Raw genomic sequence first — 14,008 nt, 5'->3', positions numbered from 1 at the left:
ACACCAAGATAACGAATTTATTTCTTATGAACAATTCCTTTACTCATTTTAAAATCAGGATGTAAAATTGTAAAAATGGTGATAAAAAATTTCCAGCGTAATATTTTTTCAATGTCCATGTTGCTGCAAATTGTCAAAAAAAAATTTTTACTTTATTTTTGGAAAAATTCTGAAATTTTTTGTGTTCTTTTGAGTTTACAAAAAAAAAAAAAAAAAAAAAAATTATTTTTTTTTTTTTATTTTTTTTTAGCATTTTCTTAATATATTTTTTTCTAAATTTTCTATTTTTCTTTATTTTGGCATTTTTTTTTTTTTTTTTTTTTTTTTTTTTTTTTAATTTTGGCAAAATTTTATTTATCCCCGGGTGAACAAGGGTGGGGTGTTATTTACACCGGGGTAGTCAACCAATCAGATTGCAGTATTTTTGCTGCATAAGAAATAAGTAGGTATATACCTGTCTCTTAAAGACCTAATTTGTTCATTGGAACACACAAAAAATAATGATATTCGTCACCAATTGTATTTGAATCGCAGTGACAGCATATATGATTTTCTCTTGGTGTATTTTTCCATCGACCAACTTCGATAGGGATTTTGATAGTTGAACATCTAAATTTACTGGAGATGTATCGATCTGCCACTTTAAGATTGAGCACGGTAAATATGGCTCTGAACAAAACATTGATTTGTATCATTTTAAATTTGTTTCAGAGAAGATAACCATTTAAATGAGTCATGATTGACCTGAGTTATGTAAGTTATACATTAACTGATACAAAATCCCGACAATTTGTTACTACCGCTTTGCACTACCCTTGACCAAAAGCATAGTAATTTAGTTTTGATATTAATTTTTAATGGAAATCTGCCAGTTTCCCCATACATAGATAGACCATATAATTTGGTGTTGTTGATCTTACATTCAAGACTCTCTTTAGAAAACTTAAGTGCACCTTTTCCGAAGAATCATGTCAACATTTTCATGACCCCAAATTTCCGACCCATAAAGTATAATTGGAGAGACCATACAATCAAATAGTCGAAACTGCAGATCTGAAGGGATGTTTACATTTCTTAACTTATAGTATAATTGCATACAGTGCTTTTTGTGATTGGCTGTGAGTCCAGACTTACATGTGCAGCTGGAAAAGTTTCAAGGCCTTCCATCTACTAGATAATATATATGACTAAATGTTCAGTACATTTTTGTTTCAGGAAGATTTAATCTTTTTTTTTATTTTGATGGGCATATTTTCTCTGTCCTGATGTTGGTATAAAAATTACAGCCCCCTCATTACAGTTGACACTGTCCAGTCATTTATGCCCTTCATATCAATCTACCAAGCAAATATTATCGACCTATTACTTGTGGTGTACAAAATTACAGTTGTCACAAAGGAATGGTAACGGTGGAAATAAGTTGAGGAAATATAAAACTTTTAAAACGTCAGTACACTCCGAGGAATACATGCTGACAGTTATAGATCCATCGCATATTATTTATATCCTTAGAAGAGCAGTCCAGGTGTGGTGTTGCGACGATCTGCATAGAGACTGGACCTTAATTCACAATTTTTTCACATATATGATATTGTTCAGCAAACTCTAGTTGATAACTTCTGATTCATTTGATCTGTTGGGGAGTTGTCTCATTGGCACATCTTTTTATATCAAAGTTGATGATGATCCTTTAAGGAGATGTGGTATGATTGTGACTTAAACCAGATGCTCCGCAGGGCGCAGCTTTATACGACCGCAGAGTTCGAACTCTGAACAGTTGGGGCAAGTATGGACACAACATTCAAGCTTGATACAGCTCTTAATTTGGATTGTGATTAAATAGTTGACACAACATAGGTTTCTGACACAGAATGAATGTGGTCTAAGAACTTAAACTTAAAGACTTAAAATTTTTAAATCGGACATTTACCTATTATGGTCCAATATCCAAAATCTAAATACATGGTTAGAATCAGCATATCAAAGAACCCCAAGTATTCATTTTTTTTATGAAATCAAATAAAGTTCAATTTTGGACCCTGATTTGGACCAACTTGAAAACTGGGCCCATAATCAAAAATCTTAAGTACATGTTTAGATTCAGCACATCAAAGAACCCCAAGAATTAAATTTTTGTTAAAATCAAACTAAGTTTAATTTTGGACCCTTTGGACCTTAATGTAGACCAATTTGAAAACGGGACCAAAAATTAAGAATCTGCATACAGTTAGATTCGGCATATCAAAGAACCCCAATTATTCAATTTTTGATGAAATCAAACAAAGTTTAATTTTGGAACCTTTGGGCCCCTAATTCCTAAACTGTGGGGACCAAAACTCCCAAAATCAATCCAAACTTCCTTTTATGGTCATAAACCTTGTGTTTAAATTTCATAGATTTCTATTTACTTATACTAAAGTTATGGTGCGAAAACCAAGAAAAATGCTTATTTGGGCCACTTTTTGGACCCTAATTCCTAAACTGTTGGGACCAAAACTCCCAAAATCAATCCAAACCTTCCTTTTGTGGTCATAAACCTTGTGTTTAAACTTCATTGATTTCTATTTACTTAAACTAAAGTTATAGTGCGAAAACCAATGTGTCTTCGGATGACGACGACGACGCCAACATCATACCAATATACGACCGCAAAAACTTCGGACCACGACGACGACGCCAACGTCATACCAATACATGACTGCAAAATTTTTTGGCGGTCGTATAAAAAGAATCCAAGATTCCAGCGTTATAATGATGTGGATATCAACAATTATAGCCCACCTTTCATCCCACATGCACTTATTTGTTACTGGAAACTTAAAATACTCTTGAACTAATATGTTTGCCCTTTTGTCAAATATTAAAGTACCACATGTACACCTCTGTTTTTCGCTACTTGCTACATGGTCTTGTCACTATGTCCCAGCTGCCATTACCTTATTTCCTTGTTTATGACAACTTTGAGTGCTTTTTTCTACTGATTTTTTGTACAATGAGTCTCCCGAAAAGAGCCAATAGTCAAGTAGGCCAGGCTTTCCCTTCTGAAGAAGAAGTTTACTAAGTTTGTGGCAGTGATTTTTTTAAAAGTGCTTTGTGGACGCTAATTGCTTACCTGAGTTGATCTTTGGCTTGTTTTTTAAAAGGGAGTTCTGTTGCTTTTCTATAATTTTCAGTATTGTCATTTATGTTGGGTTTTTTTTTTAATTTTCCCATGTTTGTGTTGTCTGTAGCAGTGAAACTCGTGCTTATCCTATGTCCTGGAAAATCCTGTTAAATTTCATAGCAAACTTAACATTCAGTCACATTTTAAGAAGGAGAATAATTTGCATGTGTCCAGGTTTTTTTAGTGTGGTGATGTCTTTTGGGTTAAACAAGAGACATTCGTCAATATGCTTCTGAAATATGTCTCAACCATGAATATGACTAATCAGTAAGTTAAACAGGAGTTACCAGTGGGGGATCCAGAAATTTTCATAAGTGGAGGCCCACTGACTGACCTAAGAGGGGGCCCGCTCCAGTGATTCCTTATATAAGCAACCAAATTTTTTCCCAAAAAGGGGGGGCCCGGGCCCCTCCCTAAATCCGCCTCTGGTTACAAGGCGCATATCACAAGTGAAGTAGGAACTGTTGGCCATTCCAGAGCACCTGAGGTCGCCCATGGCTTTTGGTGGAATTCCTGTGATACAAAATTAAGTTTCCCCTGCAATAGTTTGTTAAAGTTGTTTTTTTCTTTGATGCTGTTGTGTGGTGTTTTTAATTTTGATTGCCTCTTTGGTATTATTGATTATCAATTAATTGGTTAAAACTGGTAATTCTGTCTACAGGGAAAATATCAAAATTCAAAAGCCTATGACACAATCTTCATTTATAATGTTAACATTGTTTTACGTTATTGCTTTTTTAGATGGTTAGATTATCCTGATTATCATAACATGCAAATATGCATACTTTTGTACAGCCTGAATAGAAGGGTTGCAGTGAGTGCCATGGAAGTTTGACCAGATTGCAGTTTAGATCATAGAATGGCTTTTATCCATCTGTTTACAAAAATGTAGCAATTAAATAATGAGAAACCAGATATTTAAATAATTTATATAATCATAGATATAAGTATACAATTAGGAAAAATAACACAGTAAGTATGCAAATAAATAACTTGCAATACAATCTCATGTACAAATAATTTATAAAACTATTATCACCATGAATCTAATCATTCTTATTCCTCTTGAAGATACAAAATACTGTTGAATATCAATTAGAAAGTCCTACGGGAAACTAAAAATATGAACCAAAAAGTATATAATGTTATTATAACTAATCATCAAGATCTTGAGACACACAATTGGTACAACTATTGGTATTACTCCCGTAAACGGACGTATAAAAATGGATTGTCCATGTCAAGAACATATAATTCAGTAGATGTCTTTTGTTGCTGTGTTACATGTTTGTTTTTCATTATATTGTACATTAATTAGGCCGTTAGTTTTCTCGTTGTCATTTCGGGCCTTTTATAGCTTACAATGCAGTATGGGTTTTGCTCATTGTTAAAGCTGTTCAGCAAACTCAAGTTGATAACTTCTGATTCATTTGATCTGTTGTGGAGTTGTCTCATTTGCACATCTTTTTATATCAAAGTTGACGATGATCCTTTAAGGAGATGTGGTATGATTGTGACTTAAACCAGATGCTCCGCAGGGCGTAGCTTTATACGACCGCAGAGTTCAAACCCTTAACAGTTGGGACAAGTATGGACACAACATTCAAGCTTGATACAGCTCTGAATTTGGATTGTGATTAAATAGTTGACACAACATAGGTTTCTGACACAGAATGAATGTGATCTAAGAACTTAAAAACTTAAAATTTTTAAATTGGACATTTACCTATTATGGTCCAATATCCAAAATCTAAATACATGGTTAGATTCAGCCAGAGACATATATACATATATCCACATATATATGTGTATATATGTCTCTGATTCAGCATATCAAAGAACCCCAAGCTTTCAATTTTCAATGAAATCAAATAAAATTCAATTTTGGACCCTTTAGACCTCAATGTGGACCAATTTGATAACCAGGCCCAAATATCAAAAATCTAAATACATGGTTAGATTGAGCATATATCAAAGAACCCCATATATTCAATTTTTGTTGAAATCAAACAAAGTTTAATTTTGGACCCCCGATTTGGACCAACTTGAAAACTGGGCCTATAAATCAAAAATCAAAATACATGTTTAGATTCAGCATATCAAAGAACCCGAAGGATTCAATTCTTGCTGATATCAAACAAAGTTTAATTTTGGACCATGATTTGGACCAACTTGAAAAATGGCCCCATACGCAAAAATCTTAATACATGTTTAGATTTAGCATATCAAAGAAACCCAAGGATTCAATTTTTGTTGAAATCAAACAAAGTTTAATTTTGGACCCCGATATGGACCAACTTGAAAACTGGGCCCATAATCAAAAATCTAAGTACATGTTTAGATTCAGCATATCAAAGAACCCCAAGAATTCAATTTTTGTTAAAATCAAACTAAGTTTAATTTTGGACCCTTAGGACCTTAATGTAGACCAATTTGAAAACAGGACCAAAAATTAAGAATCTAAATACACGGTTAGATTTGGCATATCTTATATAATATATAATAATTCATTTTTTGATGAAATCAAACGAAGTTTAATTTTGGACCCTTTAGGCCCCTAATTCCTAAACTGTTGGGACCAAAACTCCCAAAATCAATTCTAACCTTCCTTTTGTGGTCATAAACCTTGTGTTTAAATTTCATAGATTTCTATTTACTTAAACTAAAGTTATAGTGCGAAAAAACAATGTGTCTTCAGACGACGGACGATGACGACGCCAACGTCATACCAATATACAACTGCAAAAACTTCGGACCACGAAGATGCCGCCAACGCCATACCAATATGTCGTATATAAAGAATCCACAATTCCAGAGTTATAATGATGTGGATATCAACAATTATAGCCCACCTTACATCCCACATGCACTTATTTGTTACTGGAAACTTAAAATACTCTTGAACTAATATGTTTGCCCTTTTGTCAAATATCTAAGTGCCACACATACACCTCTGTTTTTCGCTACTTGCTACATGGTCTTGTCACTATATCCCAGCTGCCATTACCTTATTTCCTAGTTTGTGACAACATTGAGTGCTATCTTCTACTGATTTTTTGTACAATGAGTCTCCCAAAAAGAGCCAATAGTCATGTAGGCCCGGCTTACCCTTCTGAAGAAGAATTTTACTAAGTTTGTGGCAGTGATTTTTTTTTAAGTGCTTTGTGGACGCTAATTGCTGACCCGAGTTGATCTTTGGGTTTGTTTTTTAAAAGGGATTTCTGTTGCTTTTCTAAAGTTTTCAGTATTGTCATTTATGTTGGGTTTTTTTTTTTAATTTTCCCATGTTTGTGTTGTCTGTAGCAGTGAAACTCGTGTTTATCCTTAGTATGTCCTGGAAAATCCTGTTAAATTTCATAGCAAACTTTACATTCAGTCACGTTTTAAGAAGGAGAATAATTTGCATGTGTCCAGGGTTTTTTTAGTTTGGTGATGTCTTTGGGTTAAACAAGAGACATTCGTCAATATGCTTCTGAAATATGTCTCAACCATGAATATGACTAATCAGTAAGTTAAACAGGAGTTACAAGGCGTATATCACAAGTGAAGAAGGAACTGATGGCCATTTCAGAGCACCTGAGGTCGCCCATTCCAGAGCACCCGAGGTCGCCCATTCCAGAGCACCTGAGGTCGCCCATTCCAGAGCACCTGAGGTCACCCATTCCAGAACACCTGAGGTCGCCCATTCCAGAGCACCTGAGGTCACCCATTCCAGAACACCTGATGTCACCCATTCCAGAGCACCTGAGGTCGCCCATGGATTTTGGTGGAATTCTTGTGATACAAAATTAAGTTTCCCCTGCAATGGTTTGTTAAAGTTGTTTGTATTTTTCATTTTTTTCTTTTTGATGCTGTTGTGTGGTGTTTTTAATTTTGATTGCCCAGTGGCAGATCCAGAACTTTTCCTAAGGGGGGCCCACTGACTGACCTAACAGGGGGCCCGCTCCAGTCATGCTTCAATGATTCCCTATATAATCAACCAAATTTTTCCCACGAAAGGGGGGGGGGGCCCGGGCCACCCAGGCCCCCCTGGATCCGCCTATGTTGCCTCCTTGGTATTATTGATTATCAATCAATTGGTTAAAACTGGTAATTCTGCCTAAAGGGCAAATATCAAAATTCAAAAGCCTATGACACAATCATCATTTATAATGTTAACATGGTTTTATGTTATTGCTTTTTTAGATGGTTAGATTATCCTAATTATCATAACATGCAAATATGCATACTTTTGTACAGCCTGAATAGAAGGGTTGCAGTGAGTGCCATGGAAGTTTGACCAGATTGCAGTTTAGATCATAGAATGGCTTTTATCCATCTGTTTACAAAAATGTAGCAATTAAATAATGAGAAACCAGATATTTAAATAATTTATATAATCATAGATATAAGTATACAATTAGGAAAAATAACACAGTAAGTATGCAAATAAATAACTTGCAATACAATCTCATGTACAAATAGTTTATAGAACTATTATCACCATGAATCTAATCATTCGTATTCCTCTTGAAGATACAAAATAACTGTTGAATATCAATGAGAAAGTCCTACGGGAAACTAAAAATATGAACCAAAAAGTATATAATGTTATTATAACTTATCATCAACATCATGTGACACACAATTGGTACTACTGTTCATAAACTGTAACAGCCTACTAGAATACCCTTCAATGGATTAGTTGCATATTGAAGATGTAATGTTCCTAAAGAAAAGACGAAAGAATTTTTGTGGACCTTTTTCCTTTTTTCCTGAACATTTTTCTGCTAATTGCAAGAGTCCATAATAATGTCTCTAATCCCTTTCATGAGTATATATATATGCCATAAGAGTATGATATGCCTGTCTTCTAAATTTTCAACAACTTCGTATACAGAACAACATATTTGAGAAAATATAATTATAAATAGAAAAGTAGCAGCATTTAGATGTTGTTACAGGGTATAAGATGTATATTAGGATTGTTACAGGGTATAAGATGTATATTAGGATAAAGTTTAAGTTATCTTAAACCGTTTGAAATCCATACAACTTTGAACATTTTCTAACTAAGAAACAACCAGATCTGTCGAAATATAATATTAGATAAAGTTCAATGGTATCAAATTCATTTCCCCCCCATTTAATAAAGCCATTCATTGTATTATAATTTCACTTAGGGACAACATCAAAAGTTCAATGTAGGATAAAAAAAAACTTAATTCACATAATTTTTTCACTGACCCCTTTTTTGGTCAACTCAAGAAATAAAATTTCCCAATAAACCAACAATTACATAAACAATAAATCAATCAACAGATTTTAGTATAAATATACATATATAAATAGCACCAACTTAGTGCCACTAGGAAATAATCTACATAAGCAAATTTTCACTTATTATACATTTTTTACTGATCTCTTAAATCAGTTTTCAGAAAATTAAAGGTAGATGTTGAATTAAACATATTTGCCCCATAACATTTGTTTTTCATTTTGTTTATCTGTGTTTTGTTGATTTGTTGTTTTTATATAGTTATGCCCCCATTTCCTTGAATTAATAGATGGAAAGATAGATGTGATGAGGTTCAAGAGTTTTAAGATTTTACTATATAATTTCACCATGAATTATTTCCCTTTGCACAATTTTCTACTTCATTGATTTTATTTCATTTAAATACAAATTTATATCTAGGTAATAAATTATGTAAGAAATTATAGAAAAGTTAAACAATAATCTTTAACTCAATGAAATATATGTGTTATCAACATTAAGTTAACCTTTTAACCTCTTTGTGATTATTAGAAAATATTATCCCCACTAAAATTTTATGTTGTAATACAATGCCAAACTGTTGATATGTATAAACATGTGATTCTACTTGATATGTTTGCTTTGTACCAAAATGTATTCACAGTAAAAGTTAAATTAAGAAGCCATTAAAATAAATGTAATGAAACAAACATGTATATATTATATCTAAATGTGTTGGCCTTATTTTCACTACAGTTTATTTTATATTCTCTTTTTTCCATAAAAGTCATATATTTTCCAAATGAAAAACTACACCATTTCAGATATTTTCTTCCATATTATACCTTCATGATAAATGTGTTATTTATTTGAACCATAATTTAGACAAAGATATAAAAAAATACAATGAAATATATTTATTACAATTCATTTTGTAAGAACAAATAGAAAGTTAACATTATTCATTTAGATATCTTTGGAGGTTTCAAAAAACCAATTCTTCTTAAATATCTAACTATTAAAGGCACAGATGTCAAGGTTATAGCTATTCTGACTGGAGCAAACACTTTATGTACAGCATAGGCTACTACAAAGGTACTGGCACCAGTGGTCAGTTTGGACTGGAGTAGACTTTCACCAACTCCTATCTTGGTCAGCAATGATACCATATCAATTCCACTGAAAAATAAAACAGAATGTATTCTAAAACACCATAAAATACAAGAAAAGAGTATCCTATCTTTGTCAGCAATGCTACCATATCAATTCCACTGAAAAATAAAACAGAATGTATTCTAAAACACCATAAAATACAAGAAAAGTGTATCCTATCTTTGTCAGCAATGCTACCATATCAATTCCACTGAAAAATAAAACAGGAAGTATTCTAAAACACCATAAAATACAAGAAAAGTGTTTCTATATGTTCTGCAATAACAAATTACCTCCAACTCTTCTTAATTTTAAACTGTTATGCATAATTTTAAACAGGAATATAGGAAACTTCTGCTTGCAGTGTTACTTGATGTACGGAAGTAGCACAGATTTGAAAACTAAATCTCCCTCATATAATGTTCTATGTGTACATGTTATGCTGCCCATCAAGGGCCCTTGATTGGAATAATAAAATATTCTTATTCTTATTCTTATACTATGTATTTACCTAAATGAAAAAGTGAATAAAATTCAATATTTAAAAAGGAAATATGTCAAAGAGGCATCAACCCGGGGGAGGGTAGAAAACAGTTGAAGGGCCACTAATGTCAATAGGTCTATTTAGTTATGATCCAAAATCACAACATGTAAAATTTTTGAAATAGTTGTATAATGTAAAATTGAGAAAGAAAACTTGTAATATTATAAAGGAACAAAGATAATAATATGACATACTATTGATGACCAGTAATTTTCAATTTTGATAAATAGTTTAAATTACTGATAATCTAATTTATTAAAGTACAACTACACCCTGTAAACTTCAGTCTGATTTATTAAACATGGGGGGAAAAAACTGACCCAGACACAGATAACATGATATGATCATTCATTGATAAAAACTGAATTGTCATGACATTATATCAGATGTTTAATAGTACATATAAAGGTACATGACTATTAGAAACTTTCTCTGTGCATCAACTGATGGAATGATTGAAATTAACATGTTTCCATCATAATTCAATTTACAAATGTAAAGTCAATTGACCTTGACCTCCTAGTAAAATTTATACTTATGACCAAAGTACAACTATGTATATGTGTATGAAGGAAAATTTTAATACTGGTTGTTATGATAAGGTGTTGTCAAATATTATTTGTTCAACTGCAAGTATTTCATGCATATTCAAGACATAATTAAACAAAGGAGTTGAATCACGAACTCATAATTTTGGCCCTCAAAATTTTAAACTGCAATAATTTTACCATAAATGCCAGGAAGAGATTTTATTAAAAGTTTATAATCCCATTTATAATTTGGCAAAATTTATTAATGGTTTTACGAAAAATTGGGCCGAATATATTATTAATTACTAAGCTAATATTCAATTTATATCAAACATGTACTTTCAAAATAATAATCTTTAGCAATACAAACTGACAAAGGATTCACTCAAACAACTGAATTTAAAAAAAAATACATGTTAAGACATGTAGGTTTATTTCTTGGAGTTGCCGGCTCTACTGAAAATTTAAAAAAAGAACAAAATATTCATAATCTACATTGTACAGAGTACAGACTATCAAATCATAATTATATAACCGGATGCTCCACAGGGCGCAATTTAATATGACCGCAGAGGTTGAACCCTGAACAGTTGGGGCAAATATGGACACAACATTCAAGCTTGACACAGCTCTGAATTTGGATTGTGATTAAAAAGTTGACACAGAATGAATGTGGTCTTAGAACTTAAAAAATTTAAATTGGACATTTACCTATTAATTTATTGGTCCAATATCCAATATGTATGGATCGATTCAGCATATCAAAGAACCCCAAGAATTCAATTTTGGACCCTTTGGACCTTCATGTAGACTAATTTGAAAACTTGACCAAAATTTAAGAATCTAAATACTCGGTTAGATTCGGCATATCAAAGAACAACAATAATTCATTTTTTGATGAAATCAAACAAAGTTTATATATATATACAATGTATAATTAATTTTGGACACTTTTGGCCCCTAATTCCTAAACTGTTGGGACGAAAACTCCCAAAATCAATCACAACCTTCCTTTTGTGTGCAGGTATGCCAAGGGAATTCAGTGTTTCATGTTAAAATCAAATGGAGTTTAGTTTTGGACCCATTGGACCTTAATACATGTATGGACCAATTGGAAAACTGGGCACAAAAATCTAAAATTTAAATACAGTTAGATTCAAGCACACCAATCAAAGCCAAGGAACCACAAGTATTCAATTTTTGATGAAATCAAACAAAGTTCAATGAAGTTTAATTTTGGATCCTTTCGACCTCAATGTGGACCAATTTAAAAATGGGGCCCAAAATTTCATTACACATTTTGCAATGATTAGATATAGTATCACTTGTACTAAGGAACACCAAGAATTCCAGACTTTGAATTAAAATCAATTGAAATGGTCAAGAAATATAATTTGAAAGTATTAGAAATGCATTGTTTGTTTACTCATTATGTAAATGACTGCCAAACACTAACTGGACCAGAAATTCTTAAACAATTACTGAACCAAAATACCATGGAGGTCCAAAAAAACATTGTTAACTCTGTGTATATGTTATGTGTATATATGCCCCCCTGGGGACCTAATTTGGAAAATAAAATTTATCTTATCTTATCTTATCTCATCTTATTCCCTATTTAGCTACATGTATATATACATGTTCAGCTCCATCTTTCAACACTCTAACTAGCATGATTAAGACCATGATCCTTAAAATAAATTCTAGACAAAGCACTGCATTGCAATTGCCTTACCTGCATATATTTATACCATAACAGGAATAATACACGTACATGTATATATTGGTATGGATAATTTAGTGTAGTGAAAACAATAAACTTTGCTTAAAATCCTTAAATCCAGATACATGTACAAATGTATATTTGCAACCAGCAAAAATCCATGGTTAAAATAAAACTAAACATTTAAAAAGGTGCACATTGTATGTCACCTTTATAAAAGTACCTTGACACAGCCAGATAAAAGCCTCCAAGAGAAATCAGAGATATTCCTACATGGAAAACTATAACTGTTGAACCATACTCTTTCACTGCCCTTTTTAAACGGTCCTTATTACTTAATTTCCCTGGGTTTGTTTGAGATTGCACATCTCTACCAACCTCAGATCCGTTTTGGTTTGATGATGAGGATGTTGAATAACTTCTTTTCTGGTAGTAATGGGCAACTGCCTGTTTTATTTGTGCATCCTGTTCAGCCAAAATTTGTGCTAGATTTTTTCTTCCACTTTTTATTCCTGTTAACTGGTCTTTACATTCACCGAAGCTAAAACGCTGGCAATTTTCTAACCATAACTGATAGCGTGCACAGTCATCACCTTGTATCCCTTGTGGGCATGGACCATCAGTGTCAATTTGTAATTCTGCAGAAAGGCTAGCTTTAGTATTGGATGTGTAGTTTTCTGCTATTTCTTTTAGCATTAACTCTTGCTCAGCAAACACCTCCTTCAGTGTTTTTCTACCTTCCTTAATATTAACAAATTGGTCTTGACAATTAGGAAGGTTGTATCTCATGCAAGTTTCCATCCAAAGTTCTAGGGTGCAATCATCTCCTTGTATTCCTTGTGGGTCAGGATATGACTCCTGCTGAGCTGAAGATTGAGCAAATGTTTTGAAATGTGAATTAGTTGTGTGATATTGTCTTGACGGATGAAAACCACTCATAGCATCATTTATATATTTTTGCTTCTGTAATACCCCACTGCCTGGAATATTACAAGGAGAATCATAGTGTTCACAACTAGTTGTGAATGGCTGTGGTACATTAGACTGCATACATCCATGTAAATTCAAACTACTATGGCAGTTAAACGCCTCAACATTAGCATCAGATTTTACTATATCTGACTCTGGCTTTTCATTGTACAAAATGTCTACCAAGTCATCATGTCCACCTTGAATTCCCTGAACACTGGGTCCATGTACAGAATAGTCTATTGCTTCTTCCAATGCTCTCTTGGAATCCTGAATTGTCAAATTGTCCACTTGTCCTTGGGTTCCTTCGATAGTTGTGAACTTCGAACGATCCATGCTTTTGTCAAACTCATGGTACTGTTCTCGACAAACTGATTCGCTCTCAGCTACAGATGCTCTGTAAAATCTTATTTGAGAGCGAGGTAATGAAACTATTAATTTTCTTAAGGGCAACATATTAAACATGTTTTCAGTGTGATGGTTTGTGTGTAAGTGGGGTGGGGTGATAATGTGCAACTCTTTAAATATTGATCATGTTGTTCCAAAAAAAGACTTCTAAAATTGTTAGATCTGCTTCGTTACGCGCTTTCCTTTTAACGAGTATTACACATGCCTACCAAGCGTCTCTCTAACATAAATAACAAACTATCATCTGTCGGGCGCGTGTTCGGTTGTGGATTAGTTTTTTGTT

General features: G+C 33.0%; 1 protein-coding gene across 2 annotated transcripts; it reads right to left on the bottom strand.

Moving 5' to 3' along the window:
* Nucleotides 1-7,519: 7,519 nt before the first annotated feature.
* Nucleotides 7,520-14,008, bottom strand: LOC139525385 (uncharacterized). 2 transcript variants are annotated; one of them, XM_071320692.1, is made up of 2 exons: nt 12,572-14,008; nt 7,520-9,578 (listed from the first exon to the last, which is right to left on the bottom strand). In XM_071320692.1, the coding sequence occupies exons 1-2, from the start codon at nt 13,780-13,782 to the stop codon at nt 9,362-9,364; spliced, it is 1,428 nt and encodes a 475-aa protein (XP_071176793.1). In that variant the 5' UTR covers nt 13,783-14,008; the 3' UTR covers nt 7,520-9,361. The 2 variants fall into 2 exon arrangements, with proteins under 2 accessions (XP_071176793.1, XP_071176792.1); XM_071320691.1 differs by lacking the exon at nt 7,520-9,578 and adding an exon at nt 9,640-9,762 and having other exon boundaries at nt 12,572-13,915.

The sequence above is a fragment of the Mytilus edulis genome, chromosome 5, assembly GCF_963676685.1.
Source record: "Mytilus edulis chromosome 5, xbMytEdul2.2, whole genome shotgun sequence".
NCBI classification, from domain to species: Eukaryota; Metazoa; Mollusca; class Bivalvia; order Mytilida; family Mytilidae; genus Mytilus; species Mytilus edulis.
This window is presented reverse-complemented; position numbering and strand designations above follow the sequence as displayed.

Bases quoted from the DNA above. Each gene is read 5' to 3' on its own strand.
- LOC139525385 (XM_071320692.1), bottom strand. From the start codon at position 13,782: ATGTTTAATATGTTGCCCTTAAGAAAATTAATAGTTTCATTACCTCGC. The intron at 9,579-12,571 runs GTACTTTTATAA...TTTATTTTTCAG, and splicing joins TTTTATCTGGCTGTGTCAAG to TGGAATTGATATGGTATCAT.